Below are 16,381 nucleotides of genomic sequence, written 5' to 3' on the forward strand. Positions count from 1 at the left end.
AGAGGGTCAGCTCAGGGTGCAAGCCCCCCATTAGGTGATGATCAGGGCTCCATTCATGGTCCTGCCCTTCCCCTGACCCCTTCAACAAAGGTCACTTGAAAGAGAAAGAGTGTGGGAAAACAATGGTAGAGGCTGACATTCAAGAGGTGTTGTTTTTTTCTTTCTCTCAACCATAGCAGCTAGACTTCTGCTGCATTTGACTAAAACTTGTAACTTGATATTACCGACTTTCAAAAAAAATAATAACAACTTGAAATTCCTACTCGGTGCCCTCAAGTTTAGCATATGACATATCAAAATGGCTGCTTACACCATAAGGTGCCATTTCTCTTTTAAATGAGATTTGAGAGAGAGAGAGAGAGAGAGAGAGAGAGAGAGAGAGAGAGAGAGAAAGAGAGCAAGAGCTTATGTAATAGTCTAGCAGAAGTACCTAATGTATCTGAAGCTACAGTCGCTGTAGAACCTTGAAATTTTGGTCTTTAGGTAAAATGGCCATGACTAAAATAAGGACAGAAAATTAGCAATGAAGTCCTCATTTTTGGGCAGTTAGCAGTTTAGAACCCATCATTTTACCTGTAGATAGCGATACTGTGGTAAAAATGAAAACACAGTTGCTTCATAAATGCAATACTTTTCTTTCTAAATTGCTTTATGAGTATTAAATCGATTGGAAGTACAGTGCTGATTTCTTCTGTTTTTGTCTATATCTCATAATAAATAGTTTTAGATTTTCAAACGAAATGCAATATAAAACAAAGGCAACCTGAGTAAACACACAATAAATTTTTTTATTATTATTGAAGTAAAAAAAAGTTATCCAACATCTATGAAGCATGTGAAAAACTAATTGCCCCATTAAACTTAAAATCTGGTTGTGCCACCTTTAGCAGCAATAACTAACCAAACGCTTCCGATAACTGGAGATCAGTCTTTCACAGCGCTGTGGTGGAATTTTGTCCCACTCTTCTTTGCAGAACTGCTTTAATTCAGCCACACTGGAAGGTTTTCGAGCATAAACCGCCCGTTTAAGGTCCTGCCATAGCATTTCAGTTGGTTCAAGTCACGACTTTGATTACGCCACTCCAAAACTTAAATTTTACTCCTATGCTGTGGATCATTGTCTTGTTGCATAATCCAGTTGTGCTTTAGTTTCAGTTTACAGACTGAAAACCGGACATTCTCCTTTAGGATTTTCTGGTAGACAGCAGAATTCATGTTTCCCTCAATTACTGCCAGATGTTCAGGCCCTGAAGCAGGAAAGCATCCCCACAACATCACACTGCCACCACCATGTTGACCGTAGGTATGACGATCTTTTTGTGGAATTCGGTGTTTGGTTTACACCAGATGTAACGGGACCCCTGTCTTCCAAACAGTTCCACTTTTGACTCATCAATCTACAGAACATTCTCCCAAAAGGTTTGAGGATCATCAAGGTGTGTTTTGCCAAAATTCAGACGAACCATAATGTTCTTCTGGGTTAGCAGTGGTTTTCACCTCGCCACTCTTCCATTGATGCCCTTTTTGCACGGTGTCTTTCTGATAGTGGAGTCATGAACACTGACCTTTATTGATGCAAGAGAGGCCTGTAGGTCCATTGATGATGTCCTTGGCTCTTTTCTGACTTCCAGCATGAGTAGTTTCTGTGCTCTTTGAGGAATTTAACTTCATGCTGTTGAAAAAGTTCTATTTAAATGTTGATTTGATTGAACAGCATTTGCAGTAGAGCTGCAACAACTAATCGATAAAATCGATAATAATCGATTATAAAAATCGTCGTCAATGAATCTCATTATCAATTAGTCGGTCTGCGCACGACACGGGTCACGTTTACTCATCGCGTTACTTCTGTTCCGAAAAACACGCATCGGAGGGTACAAACCAAAGTTGTGTCCCAAATGACGTACTATACACTTACACCAAGCACCATATATTTTACCATCTAGTGTATGAATTTTAGAAGGAAAGTATCGTCTCAAATGCAGCATTAGCGCTTGTTTGTTTTTTTACTAACCGGAAGTATAAACCGTTTCCCAGTCGATGGTGCATGACGTCAAACGCACGTAATGCGACACCGCTAAGTTTAGCAGAATACCCAGAATCAATGGAAATGAATTTCTTCAGTTTACTGTTTATGTCAGCATTACTTTTTATGCCCAACATGACCTCAGTCACCATCAGACAGAGGCGTAATCGTCAAGTGACAGCGGAAAAGGGGTGCGCCCCAAGTCCTCTATGGCAAGGGAGCATTTTATATTAAATGCCATGAAAAGACTGTAATCTGCAAACTTCACAAAGCGGAGCTTGTGTAGCACGGAAGCACGACATTGATGCATGGTACGGTATGATCAAAGTAAATATAAGTAAAACAATGCCTAAAGGCAGTGAGTAACCAAAACCATAAGTTGCAGTGAAATCGAGATTATTTTTATTATTTTTTATCCATCCATCTATCCATCTTCGACCGCTTATTCCTTTTCAGGGTCACGGGGAACCTGGAGCCTATCCCATGGAGCATGGGGCACAAGGCGGGGTACACCCTGGACAGGGTGCCAGTCCATCGCAGGGCACAATCACATACACACTCACACACCCATTCATACACTACGGACACTTTGGACATGCCAATCAGCCTACCATGCTATGGACTGGGGGAGGAAACCTGAGTACCCGGAGGAAACCCCCGCAGCACGGGGAGAACATGCAAACTCCGCACACACAGGGCCACGGTGGGAATCAAACCCCCGACCCTGGAGGCGTGAGGCGAACGTCCTAACCACTAAGCCACCGTGCGCCCTATTATTATTTATATTATTAATTATTCATTTAAGACGACATTTAATTATCAGTGCCTTTTGTGCATCCATAAAAAAATGCATAAATACTTATATATATATATATATATATATATATATAAGTATACAAATGTAATAAATATGTATATATATAATATTAATGTAATGTTTTAGTCTGAAGTTTATATTAGTAACAAATAAAATGGTATTGAAAGTTAGTTGCAGCCCTAGTTTGCAGTAATCAGGCCTTATCGTGTCTAGTCCAGCTGAACCCCATTATGAATCCAGTTTTATAGATGTGAGGAATTAGTAACTACGGGGGCAAATACATTTTTACACAGACTCAGTTGGTATTGGATAACTTTTTTGCTTCAATAACATTGTCATTTAAAAACTGTATTTTGTGTTTAATCAGGTTGCCTTTGTTTTATCTTAGATTTTGTTTCAATTTCTGAAACAATGTAGTATGAGATCTACACAAAAACAGAAGAAAGCAAATCCTTTTTCACAGCACTGTACATAATGTTTTTCCATTGTGAGAATCAGCCTTTTGCTAGCTGGGTTGTACCAACAGTACAAGACAAATTTAAATGAGTCACACCAGCAAACCAGTCTTGTGACTCTCTGTTCAGCATGACTCCTTTTTTTTTTTATCTTATGCAGTCCAGTTAGAAGGTTTGTATAAACGCTCATATCTTCACACGGGTAAAATTAGCATTTCCTCAATTTTATTGGATATTGAAAATGAAGTACTTCCTCCATAGTGTTCGCATCTAAAGCAGTTGTGTTATAGGTGGTCGATGTAAATGTCAGCTATATCAAAATATGTCTCGTACTGTAGTTCTGCAGCAAATTACATTGAAACGAAATTTCGCTAACAAAGCCAAATACAAATACATACAATACAATGCAATACAACAGCCAAATACACTTAAATATAACAAAAAATCATTTTAAATTACAAAGTTTGAGTTAAATTTTTGTTATATTTAAATGTATTTGGCTTCAAGAAATTGATTTATCAACTTAAAATTTTTGAGGTAATTGGTTTCCTCAAATTTTTTGAGTTAAATGAACTTATCCGGTTTTACAGTGTGGCATGTGATTAAATGAAAGCCAATCACATTGCCTTCTCGAGTTTGAAATTTGAAGGAATTTACCATGAGATCAAGGTTGAACATAATGACTGGGGAGAGAAATTGGGGGATATTCATGTACAAAATCTACCCTAGGATTGTTACTCTTACATTACATTATGAATCTAATACTCACATCTCGTGAAATATTTTGACAAGCGAGACACGCCTGGCATAATGCAGGCTAATAAGCAACGGCACACACACAAAGGCTGAAATGCATGACTTAAGGCTTCACATCATCTTTCGCTCCAATGGGATTATAACAGTACGACATTATCTGCCTTTTATTCTGCCACTGTCAACAATCGATGAATCTGGCACAGAGAGACAGGAAAGGGGGGTGTACTGTAGAGATTATTGGACTTAACCTTGTCCTGTCATTTACTCAATGCAGCTAAGCGACACAGTTGTGTGTTGTGCAAAAGTATGTGTGTGCATATGTCTGTAAACTGTGATGACCATAAATATATCCAAGCAATTTTCTCTCTGTGAATGAAATGTTGACTGCTCGTAACCAGCGATGAGGACTCGGGCTTGAGCTGCTTCAAGTCGCTCATTGATTGACTCGCAACTTGACTCGACTTGACTCACTGAATATGCTCCAGAATTCTGAACACTTGCAGCAGGGGGCAGGTGGAAGGAGCCAGTCCTCACTGTTGCTTTCTGCCAAGGACTCAGACACTGGATTGTCTCCGTGACCTAGCCATTTGCCCTTTTGAAAGAGATTAGACAAGCACCCTCCTTCTCCATCCTGCCTCGCGAAGAGGAGAACCAGAACCCATGCTACAGCAGAAAGTCTACAGCCTAGTGTGGGAGGGGTGTATGTTTCTACTGTGGAGAAGCCACCCACCTCATTGCACAATGTCCTACATGCCACAAATGTGAGAGGCTCTGCTAAGGCGAAAGTGTACGGTAGACGAGCCTCGTGCTAATGTGATGAGTCACCAACTATCTTCTCCTTTATAAACCTTTTATACTTAAGGTGGCGCTACATCATTTTCGCGACACTCGGTTTGTTTGTTTTTAAGCACTCATCTACACAGGAGCCATGGGGAAATCAAGAGCTCGAAAATCCCACATCGCCCATAAATCTTTTTAGCCATGAATGGTCAGACCAGTAGGGGTAGGAGTCAGGACCCATTGCACTCCATTGTTGAGTCTGGAGATAGTGTCCTATGCCTGGAGAAACATCACATTCCTGGTTCCAGCTTCACCCAAATACCTGGCTGCTCTGGAACTCCCATTGCTTCAAAAAGGTAACCCCCAAATTCTCTGGTCAACAAGGAAGATGACATCATTCCTGGATGAAAGACTCCTCAATTAACCTTGATTGAAACCCTGATATTGATATTGCCCATCAAAGCCATATGTGAGCCTTCCCCAAACTGTTGCCACAAAGTTGGAATCAGACAAATGTCTAGGATGTCTTTGTATGCTGTAGCATTACGATTTCCTTTCACTAGAAGAGGCCTAGTTCAAACCATGCTCTTGTAAACAAAGCTAGGTCCATGAAGACATGGTTTGCCAAGGATGGAGCGGAAGAACTCGAGTTGCCTGCACAGAGCCTTGACCTCAACCCCACTGAACACCTTTGGGATGAATCGGAACATTAACTTCCCACCAGACCTTCTTGCTCAACATTAGTGCCGGACCTTACTAATGCTTTTGTAGCTGCATGGGCAAGTATGTAGATCACCACCATGTTCCACCACCCTTTTAATAGACAGCAAAGCCGAGCATGGCCTTCATGTAGGCCAAGGATGCAGTAAGTTAATGAATCGGTGCATCAATCCACTGAAGATTCTTCAACACATTAGTGAAATAAGCCGTAATCTTTAACTGCAGAGAAACTATCACTCATCCCTCACATTTCATGTGTCCCTGTTGAAAGATTTTGTTCCCAGTTCTTTAGATGAATGATCACCAGCAACCATTCCATCACCACCTCTTGATCTAGAAGGACAACAGACAGATGTATGGCTTTCAACCAGGGTCCTTCATGTATGTCAAGGATACAGGAAGCTAATTCCCCATTACGTCAAGCCACTGAAGATGCTTCAATGCATCAATAAGTTTAACTATAAACTCAAACTACTGAGATAGTACTGTTTTTTCCTCACATTTCATATGCCCCTGTTCAAAGCCTTGGTTCCTAGAGCTTTAGATAAAGGATCACCAGCAAACAGCCAATGCTATTAGGGAAAACCCGGACTTTTTATTGCAGACTTGGGGGAGGTACAATGCAATTGCTGATCAACTGGGAGATATTTTGAGCTCAGGGGATGCTGGCTTGGATAATTCATTTTTAACATGTATACGGACCGAGGAAAATCCTTGCAGTGAAAAAGTGAGTGTCTGTCAACTTTCTTTCAATGCTCTATGTGCTAATATTTCAGTGGTTTTTACTTCTACCCTTCCCCCACTCAAAAATCCATAGCCATGGTCAATAGTTGCGAGGTCCCCAGTGAGCCATGAGATAATGCAAATGGCTCTATAAATAGTGTAGATTCAGCTGATCCCACTCTCAATGAAACACTCAGGGAGTCGCACACCATGCAAAATCAAAGTCGCCTGCATACCAACATCCTCTCTCTCTCTCTCTGTCTCTCTCTCTCTCTAGCATCTGTGTGCTTCCCTACGGTCCTGCAAATCCTGGGGAAGAGCATCTGGAAAATGATACGGCACCACTTTTATCTCAAGAGTCCATTCCGAAGGTTATAAGGGCGCGTCGTAAAAGCCGCATGCATTATTAGCATCCTCGTAGCCATAATATGTGTAATAATAGAAATTAGGCCACTCCTGCAACATCCGTTTAGGGACTCGAATGAAATGAAGTAAAAAGCAGTGTGCATCAGCAGTTAGTGTGTTCTTGAAAACCCTTGTCCTTAACACAAAGACGGAAGCACTGCGAAAAACATCAGGCAATTTTGCATCTCAACTAATGAATAGCCAAAGCATACAAACCCACCACACACACCGATTCTAGTGCACTATTCCGCAGCCTCACCTTCAAGCTCATGGTGTATGATGTCACTCAAGTTGGGTTCGTCGCCCCACCAGAAGATCCAGAGCTCCTTGGCATCAGGTTTGAGTTTGCGTCGCCAAACACACAGCAAATTGGCTTGCACGCAGCGTGTAAAGCTGCACAGCACCGGGTCATCCTGTGCCGGAGCCGAGATCACGGGTCCGTATTCGCCGCCGCCACGGAAGTTGTAGCAGCGCCATTTGATGCCCGTCAACTCCGCCTACAAGAGAAAGAAGCTTCAAATTAGGAGAAAAGATGATCATGAAGAAGAAGAAACACTTTCACTCTGCAGAACGTTCAAATTTGCAATGTAAAGGAAGGTTGTTGTTGTTGTTTTTTTGTACAGGTTGATTTTCAGTCGTTACATTTAGCCATGTTTTCACATCTACAGTTTATTTTAAGTCCCAAATGGTGTTTTCGGGGACATATTTGCACTACATAGAGTTTACAGTGCCTTGTACTAAATAGGATGCCATTTTGGTTTTAGTTGGTTCTAGAGTGTATATGTTCAATAGGAATATAGTCCGGTGATAAGACGAGTTAGAAAAGGTTGATGAATGAATAAATAAAACCGAATTTGAAACATTCAAGTTCGTAATAAAATAACTAATTATATTACTTTTCCAATATTTTCACATAGTGCTATTGCTAATGTTTACTTTGTCTATAACAGTGTCAAATTGTATGCGCGTTATTATTCAAAAAAATATTTTAAAAAGTGTAAAGAATTAAGAATTGTATGACTCTTAAGCCCCGCCACCTATCTAGCACTCACAGAATGCTAGTTATATTGTGAATCAGACTCTTCCTCAAGACTCCTTCTCAAATACTGTCTGGATGACGACTTTTACTTTAATTGGAGATGTTATTTGTTTTAAATACTAGTCCTTTTACTTCAATTAGGCTACAATGGCTAATTTACCCACTTTACCCTAGGCTCGTGCTAAGCACTATTAAACAACATTCTCTGTTACTGGAATATGCAGCGGCAGATAAGAGATACACTGAACAGCTCCTTGGCAAAGATTGTCCAGATAATTCACAAGTATCTAATAATGGTGTGTTTATGAGCCTTGTTTCCTGGGTAGACATTTCCTGAAAATGACTGTTGCTGTATAAATGCTATAATAATATGCATATGGGGTGAAAACAATAGTTTCTCTTAGACAAAGTTACAAAGAAAAGTAATGGAAGGAGCAGGATCAGGAAAGGGGAGGCAAAAATAAAAATCTCAGCTTGAAATCTGGAACAGACGATTTTAAAGCGTGAGCAATAAGGAGACTGACGCGAAAAAGAAAAGAAAAAGTGAGAGGAGGAGAAGACAGACAGAAAAAAATGAGGTAGGAGAGAGTGAGCGAAATCCTGTCAGAGTGAATCACTTGCTGTTTGACGTCTCCTTCGTACAGCTTGATGGAAAGCCGCACGGTACTCCCGTGCCACAGCTGGGCTCTGTCAAACACAGGCTGACACTCGGCCTATTGATGAGCAGTCAAAGAAGCAGCACGCTGACGATGTTCAAGCAGAGATATCGCTGCGTTTTGTGAACAGAAACGAAGGCAAAAGCGGAACGTCCTGGTTCAGGTCTTTACACAGTTTTGGGGTTGCAGATATGGAATATTTCTCTGAGAGCTAAAGAAATATAGCAGGTCTGGTACTCCAGAAAAGTCCTGTTACTTCAGAAAAAATAAACACTTGAAGCAATAATGCATTGTGCTGCCTAGCTGTCTTTCAATGAGTGTGTTCGTATGTCTATATGTAATAGTTTTATGCCTGTGTTGAGACCCTATGCTATAAAGTGCAACCCTAATAATGGTTTCCTAACAGTAATGCTATGTTACTGAGAGGTAGTAGAATTTCTCTCCCTCCCATTCAACAGCATTGCCAGCTGTCACTGGAAGTAACTCTAATAAAAGCATCCAAATTATTACCTGAGAAAGCCCTAGAACGTCTAGCAAGATCAAGTAATGTTCTAGTCATTACACAGATTTCAAACCCAGCAGTAGAAATCATTCAAACCACTCAATGTAAATAAATAAAGATGGGGCTTCGGTGTTAAATCATATTGAAGGTTCATGTTATGTCTGCGAACGGGTTTTAGCAATATGTTTAGCATTCTCGACTTCTTAGCTAGGTGACACGGCTAATACCAGTAGCTAACGTCTTCATAGAATACAGCTGTATGATTGCTTCGAAAAAGTGGGCATTTTAATTCCTTTAAAAAAAAAATATGTATGCATTCTGATATTAGCGCATGTTTTTTTTCCACATCAATTGAAAATGAAAACTGTCACTTACTTATACAATGAAAAGTACAAGGAGGCAATATTACAATTTCATGATCAATGTTAATGTTTCGAATAAATTTTTATTTAAGAAAAACATTTTTTTGTACAGTTAGGCCAAATCTAAATCCTTTCCTATTCACTGTATTCACTGCATAGGTTATAAATGAGTTGTACAATCTATAGTACTGTCAATAGGATGCAATTTGAGATTCAGCTAGACAAAAAAAAAAAGAAAAAGAAAATGGCGGAATGTAGCAAAGTTAATTTTTTGTTCTTTACAAATTAAGCCTAGTGGTTAGCACGTTTGCCTCGCACCTCTGGGGATTTGGGGTTTGATTTCCCGGCTCCGCCCTGTGTGCACGTTCTCTCCATGTTTCGAGGGGTTTCCTCCGGGTACTCCGGTTTCCTCCCCCAAACCCAAAGACATGCGTTATAGGCTGATTGGCATTTCCAAATTGTCTGTAGTGTGTGAATGATTTTGTGAGTGTGTGTGCGATTGTGTGCCCAGTGATGGATTGGCACCGCGTCCAGAGTGTCCCCGCCTTGTGCCCAGAGTCTCCTGGGATAGGCTCCACGTCCAACGGTTCTGAGTACGATTGATCCTAAAAGGTACTTCAAGAAACGTAAGAGTAAACGCAGAACCATGCTATTCAGTACTATCAGTCCAACAAAGAAACCAGTCAATACTAGAAGGAGAAAGTAGAAAAGTCGAGCAAACACAGAAAGAACTTCTAGGCACCAGCGTCCTGGAATGACGCCATGTTTGTCTTTAAATGCTACACAAGCGCTGCTGCTGGACCGCAACCTGGCCAAATGTATTACATAAGGTGCCATGAAATCTGTGTTTATGCATGTGTGTTTGTGTGTGAATATATACTAGGCACATGTGGGCTCTTTTTTGAAAGTGAGAGCATCCATATCAGGATCTGCCAACATGTAAGCGAGAACTCCAGGCCTGAGACATAACATCTTGCAGCTGCTTAGTTTCAGTGTGTGTGTGTGTGTGTGTGTGTGTGTGTGTGTGTGCAAGATGGAGAGAAAATGAGAGAGAGAAAGAACAAGAGACTGTCAATTATACATATACACACACACATGCTCTCTAGGTCCTAGCTTTAATCACAGAGAGTGTATAGCGGAGATATAAACACTGTCGTGTCGGTACCCAGGAACAGCCCCAAGGGTGAGAATGAGGCCGTAGGGAACGTCACAGAACTGATAACGCAGAGCAGACTTTAAAATGAACAAAAGCTAATATCGCATATCAACCAGTGACGCTTCATCATAGACTACGCAACGGTTTTACTATAAAATCTTCATAGTCGAAGTTCTTTACTTCTGTTTATGTATTTGACAGCATGAAAATGTCTTAAAGCATGGCATTCAGTTACGGCTAGGGCTGGGCGATATATCAGTATAATATCCATATCGTGATAAATGATTACGCAATACACTTTTCTGAGATATTGTTGGTATGGTGATGTATTTTTTTTTTACATTTTTAATAATTACAAATTAAATGGTACTGAATGAATGATGTTTGCGTGGTGCATTTTTTTTTTTTAACCTAATCTTCTTTGTCTTTGTAGGCATTAAAGAAGAGTATCGTCTTACTCAGTTTAACTGGGTTTTTTGTGTTTTTTCAGTTTGTTAGCTAATATATATATCGTGATACGAATTGTGTATCATAGAAATGTACTGTTAGATGATCATTTTTGTCATAGTAACTGCTATGAATTTGAAGTGAGGAATGCAAGTCTGGACCATTCAGCATGTCCCGAGAGTTAAACATTCAGCAGGGTAAATGCTTGTCCCCAAAAGCTCCATTCATTCCGTTCAACTCTAGTGGCCTTTTATTCCACGACTATTATTTAACAGGTGTCAAACTCAATTTCTGCCCAGGCCACATTAGCCTTTTTGAGTGCTTTCAAATTGCCATACACTGTAAAGCCAATTCATTTTGTTGCTATATAATTTATACCACAGCGCTGATGAAATCTCAAATCTGATTGGTCAGAAGGTGTTGCAGCTCTGACAATAGTGCTGGCTGTAATTTTAAGGATTTAAGGTTTATAATAATTATTATAGGAGTATTTTCCCATAACAGCACTACCCATCATGGTTTACTGCTTACCTGTTCTATAGATTAAAATCAGAGGTTACTTTAAACATCTATCAATATGGTGTGCACTTATATAGCGCTTTTATCCAAAGCGCTTTACACTGTGTCTCATTCACCTATTCACACACACACTCACACACCAGTGGTAGCAGAGCTGCCATGCAAGGTGCTAACTTGCCATCAGGAGCAACTTGGGGTTCAGCGTCTTGCCCAAGGACGTTTCGGTATGTGGAGTCATGTGGGCCGGGAATCGAACCACCAACCCTACGATTAGTGGACAACCCGCTCTACCACCTGAGCCACAGCCGCCCTAACAGCAATAACGATAACAGATACCACTTCAGAGTATAATATTTTATATTATTACAGGCGATTAATGTAGGTTTTATAAACTGACATAAAAAAAAGTTATGTCTTTTTTTTTTAAAGACAAGATATTTCAGAAATAATAAAACTCTCTATGCTGTGAGAGTTTCTGTCCGATTGCTGCTGGAAATACACCCTAATATATACAAGAGGCATTTCTTTCAAACTGTTTCTGCTTTTCAGTAAGGGTAACATATTCAGCTTTGTGCCATAATAGTGATGTAAAGTTTAAGTAAATTATTTTCCTACACGGCTGTCAAAGCTTCCTTCTAAAGAAATCACTGGCTTATCTCCGCTAAGGAAAAATGCACTGGGTCTCCCACCTCTCTTCAAACTTGTGCTTTCCATCAGCATTTCTTTTTTTCCCTACATCTTTGTAGCTGGTGATTCTGGGATAATAAGCCTAGTTCTAAACGTCGGTGTTGTGCACTTAGACGAAGATCCTTATATTATGCTAACACTGCTACAATGTGAACAGGCTCGGTAATGACATACTACGGGCTGTTTCAACATTATCTTTCATACGTTTCCAAGGTCAACATCAAAAATGAGTCAGCAGGCAGTATAAAGCCAAGAGAGCCTGAATTTGGCACAGCAGCTGGTAGCCCTAGCGGCCGTTGTAACAGAGCTGCACAGCCCTAAAGGCCACTCGGTAGCAAAGTTGTACAGCCCTATAGGTCCCTCTTTGCTGTACAACCCTAAACATCCTTTGTTACTAGAGGTGCACAGCCTTAAAGATCCAGCTCCATAGCAGCTAGTAGTCATAGAGGCCTTTATAATAGAGCTGCACTGCCCTAAAGGCCACTCTGTATTAAAGTTGTACCACTCAAAACTTACATCTTTGCTAGAGGCACCCAGCCCTAAAGGCCCATCTTTTTTAGAGGCATAAAGCCGTAAAGGCCCCTGTTTACATGAAGTATGGAGCCCTAAATGTCCCTCTTTCCTTAAATGTCCCTCTCAAAAATGCACAGCCCTAAAGGCCCCTGCTTACTAGAGGTACACGGCCCTAAAGGCTCCTTTATACAACAGAAAGAAGCTGTGAATGCCTCTTTCTATAGCAGCCAGCAGTCCTACAGTTCATTTTGTAATCGAGTCCTAAAAGTCACTGTGCAGTACATCTACATAGCCCTAAAAGTTCCTATTTACAAGAAGTACAGTACAGCCCCAAAGGTGCCTCTTTACAGCAGCCAGCTACCCTGAAAGCTATATTGTAACAGAGCCTCAGTGCCCTAAAGACCACTCTGTAGTGGAGCTGCACGACCCTAAACACCCTCTCTAATCTAGTAGCACAATCCTAAAGGCCACTCTTATCAGCAATACAGGCCTCAAGGTCCCAATCCAAAGCAGCAAGCAGTTCTAAAGGCCATTCTCTTCTACAAGAGCACACACCTAAAGAGACCCCTCTCTAACGGAGTGCTCTCCTACTTCAGCTGCAGTGTCCCAAAGGGCACACTATAGTAGGGCTTAAGGCCCCTCCCTTAGCAGCACGACTCTAAAGAGCCCTCTAGGCAATGCTTTGATATGTCAATGTGTCTGCCATATTGGAAGGGACTGATGTGACTGTAGGCCAATGGGGAGATGCAGGTCTACTGTAATAATATCCCAGATGTAAGAAATGTTTGTACATTGCAGCTAGTGTAAATATAAATATACATAGACTGCTGCTACTTTGTGGGGTGGAAAAGTATAGCTGGACAGAAATGACCCTAAACCAAGGAGAGACATAAATATAAGCAGATTCTACATCTGAATGAAATAAAATTCACAACGTGTAAATGCAAATATCTTGGCCAAATGCCAGAGACTAGGCCCGATCAAAGGGGCTAATCCTGCTAGGCAACATTCACAGTAGTCTTCTGGTGTGATGTGTCAAATAAACAAAGAGTTCAAGCGGGCAAAGCGCAGAGCGTGCATACGTTATGTCTTTAAAAAAAAAAAAAAATGACTGGTTCATTCTGCCTTGTTCTTTCTGGATAACATAAGCAAACATTTAGGCTAATAATTTGAGAGCATTTGTATACAAAGCACAAAACTGCAAGACAAGTGCATGTTTGCCAGAGCAGGTGCGTCAGGTTTAGGCAAATTTACTCTACGACAACTGTGATTTTGATGGGAAAAATAAACACGCGCTAGCGATAGAGACTTTATCAAGATTTGCAAACAATGTTCTACCGCATGCATCAGCATGAGCAACAACTGACACAGCACGTCTCACCAGAAGCTAACCAAAACCGAAACTGAAAGTAGAAAACAAGAGGAAACGTTGGGTGAGAATGTAATTCACTTTGCAACCTACATTACACAAACACTAGTGTTAAAAACAAGTCCTAGAAGTTGTAGTATGCCTATCTTTATGCAACTCTCCAGGAATGATGAACTCAAAAGCATGTGGTCTCGTGTGACACCGTAACATGCATGCAAATTTATGAACTGTCCTGAACCAGCATTACAATTTTTAATGCAAGCAGTATGTATCACAGTGAAGGGATTTCATTGAGTCTATGGCACGCTTTGGGACTCTCTAACCGAGTGCTTTGCTGCTCCATTGACTGAACAGTCGAGCGGCCCTTTTGTTATCGTACCAGGTAAGCAAACACAAAAGTCCCCATTCATAAAAAAGCCAACAAGCGCTCTCCAAAGAGCCGGCTTCAGAGGGAGCCTGTAAACTGTCACAGCAGTGAGTTTATGATTAGATACACGAAGTCTACTACGCCGCTGAGAGAAGCCGTTTATCACGCTGGGGATATACCGAATAATACAATCCAAACGGAATTTTACAGTCAGATTATAATGGCACTCTTGTTAGAGTATCTTCGCCTACCCTCGCTGCATGCGTAATTATATGCCATGTAATTTCTATACAGCTTCGCGCTATTACATTGCATTACGGCGCAATGTTGTGCGGTGCTGCTAATTACACTTGTACAAGGGAGTGGTTACTAAGTGATACACATACAATGGTATCAGCCAATTATAGACAAAAGAAAAGAAATGAAAAGATATAAAAGCAGGAATAACAGGTCCTTGAGCTCGGCGCGGAACTAAAACACAGGACGAGTGTGTATTTATCTGTCAGTACCTCCCTCTGATTACAGCTCCCAAGGAGTTACCTTCAAACAATTGAAAACAAGCGACATAACCGGAGAGAACGACATCACCGGTCGTAAATTCAGGCAGTATTACTCAAAAGATCAAATACTAGTGAAAGTTAAAAGGCTGATCGAGCACTGTTTTTATTACATTTTTTTAATTTTTTTATTTTTGGGGTTAGGGTTCATGTCCACACCTGTCTCTGGGGTTTAAAAGAGCACAGAGAGAAAACCGGTGAATTATACTTTCTTTCACAACAAAGCACATCTAAATATTTGAATAAAAGTTCTTCTCCTTGTGTTTAATTATTGCAGTCAATGTATTTTAATCAATTTGTATTTCTATCCAATCAATTTTCTACATTTCTTCATAAAATCATTTTCAACTGCAAATACTACAACAAGAGGCAGCTTTTTGTTTTGAAAGGTAATACTCCAGTGTTTTCAGTCTAATCTTTCTTTACAATATCTGTATGGAATTAAATTTGTGCCAAAAGGATTGGACAAAAATAAAAATAAACAATGAGAAAGAAGAAACTGAAACAAGCTGCGACTGCGTTCACTCTGGAAACTGAAAACAGTGAACCCAGTAGCAACATGGTCTTCAAATAAACAGCATTCTTCGTTAACAGTTTTCTAACACGCTTTCAATTTCTAATACGTTTTTAAATTTTTTGTTCACGCTCCGCAAGTTTACTTTACAAACCTCGCATGTGGGCGGGGCTTAACAACGATTTACTCTCATTGGCTAGTGAGATTTGGATCGACAGCTCAAGTGTCCAGCTGAGGAAGTTGGAGGAGGATGATGATGTTGATGATGATGACCACGATGACGCTCCATGCCGCACCTGCGAGCTCATCTTGAAAAAATATGAGGCGTATGAATCTACCACAACTTCAAATATTAATTACGAACAAATATACTCAATAGGTAAGCAAGCAATTACCACTGCAAAGTGCAAACACTATAACTACACAGAGAACCGCATACAGAACTCTCTCCAGAATTCACGACACTGAAGTACTTACTGGTCAGGGAGCTGTCGATCCAACTCTCACTAGCCAATGAGAGTAAATCGTTGTTAAGTCCCGCCCAGACGTGAGGTTTGTGCCAGAATGCCGAACGTACACTTGCGGAGCGTAAACGAAAAGTTTGAAAGTATCAACGAAAACTCTGGCAGCGCATTCATAAACCATGATTAGTGAAAACGTTGTATATTTTTGTTCCTTTCTTGAAACGTTATGTCCAATACTTTTGGCACAAATTTAATTCCCTATATCTGTAGCTTCTGTGAAATTATCATCCACATGTATTTCAACACGTAATTTTTCATAAACGGACAAAACAATAGAAAGCTTTTCACGGAAACTCCCGCACAATGGAATCCTAAAGGCAGCTGCTGCTGAACTTCATCAATAAATGTTTATGTGAAAGGGTTTATTTTGCTACCACATAGTCATGAAATCTTAAAGGTATTTTATAAATGAGGCTCTAAATATGTGTAACCTGTCCTTTGAAACGTGGGGCTGTTTTTTTTTTGTTTTTTTTTTAGAGGGAAGGAT

General features: G+C 40.4%; 1 protein-coding gene across 6 annotated transcripts in view; it reads right to left on the reverse strand.

Moving 5' to 3' along the window:
• Positions 1 to 16,381, reverse strand: part of LOC128603781 (mediator of RNA polymerase II transcription subunit 13-like) — a 104,955-nt gene that overhangs the window by 76,538 nt on the left and 12,036 nt on the right. For all 6 annotated transcript variants that reach the window (XM_053618464.1, XM_053618463.1, XM_053618460.1 and 3 more), the window contains exon 2: positions 6,942 to 7,179. In XM_053618464.1, coding sequence (XP_053474439.1) covers positions 6,942 to 7,179 — 238 coding nt within the window. The remainder of the gene's footprint in view (positions 1 to 6,941; positions 7,180 to 16,381) is intronic.

Source organism: Ictalurus furcatus, chromosome 28 (genome assembly GCF_023375685.1).
Source record: "Ictalurus furcatus strain D&B chromosome 28, Billie_1.0, whole genome shotgun sequence".
NCBI lineage: Eukaryota > Metazoa > Chordata > Actinopteri > Siluriformes > Ictaluridae > Ictalurus > Ictalurus furcatus.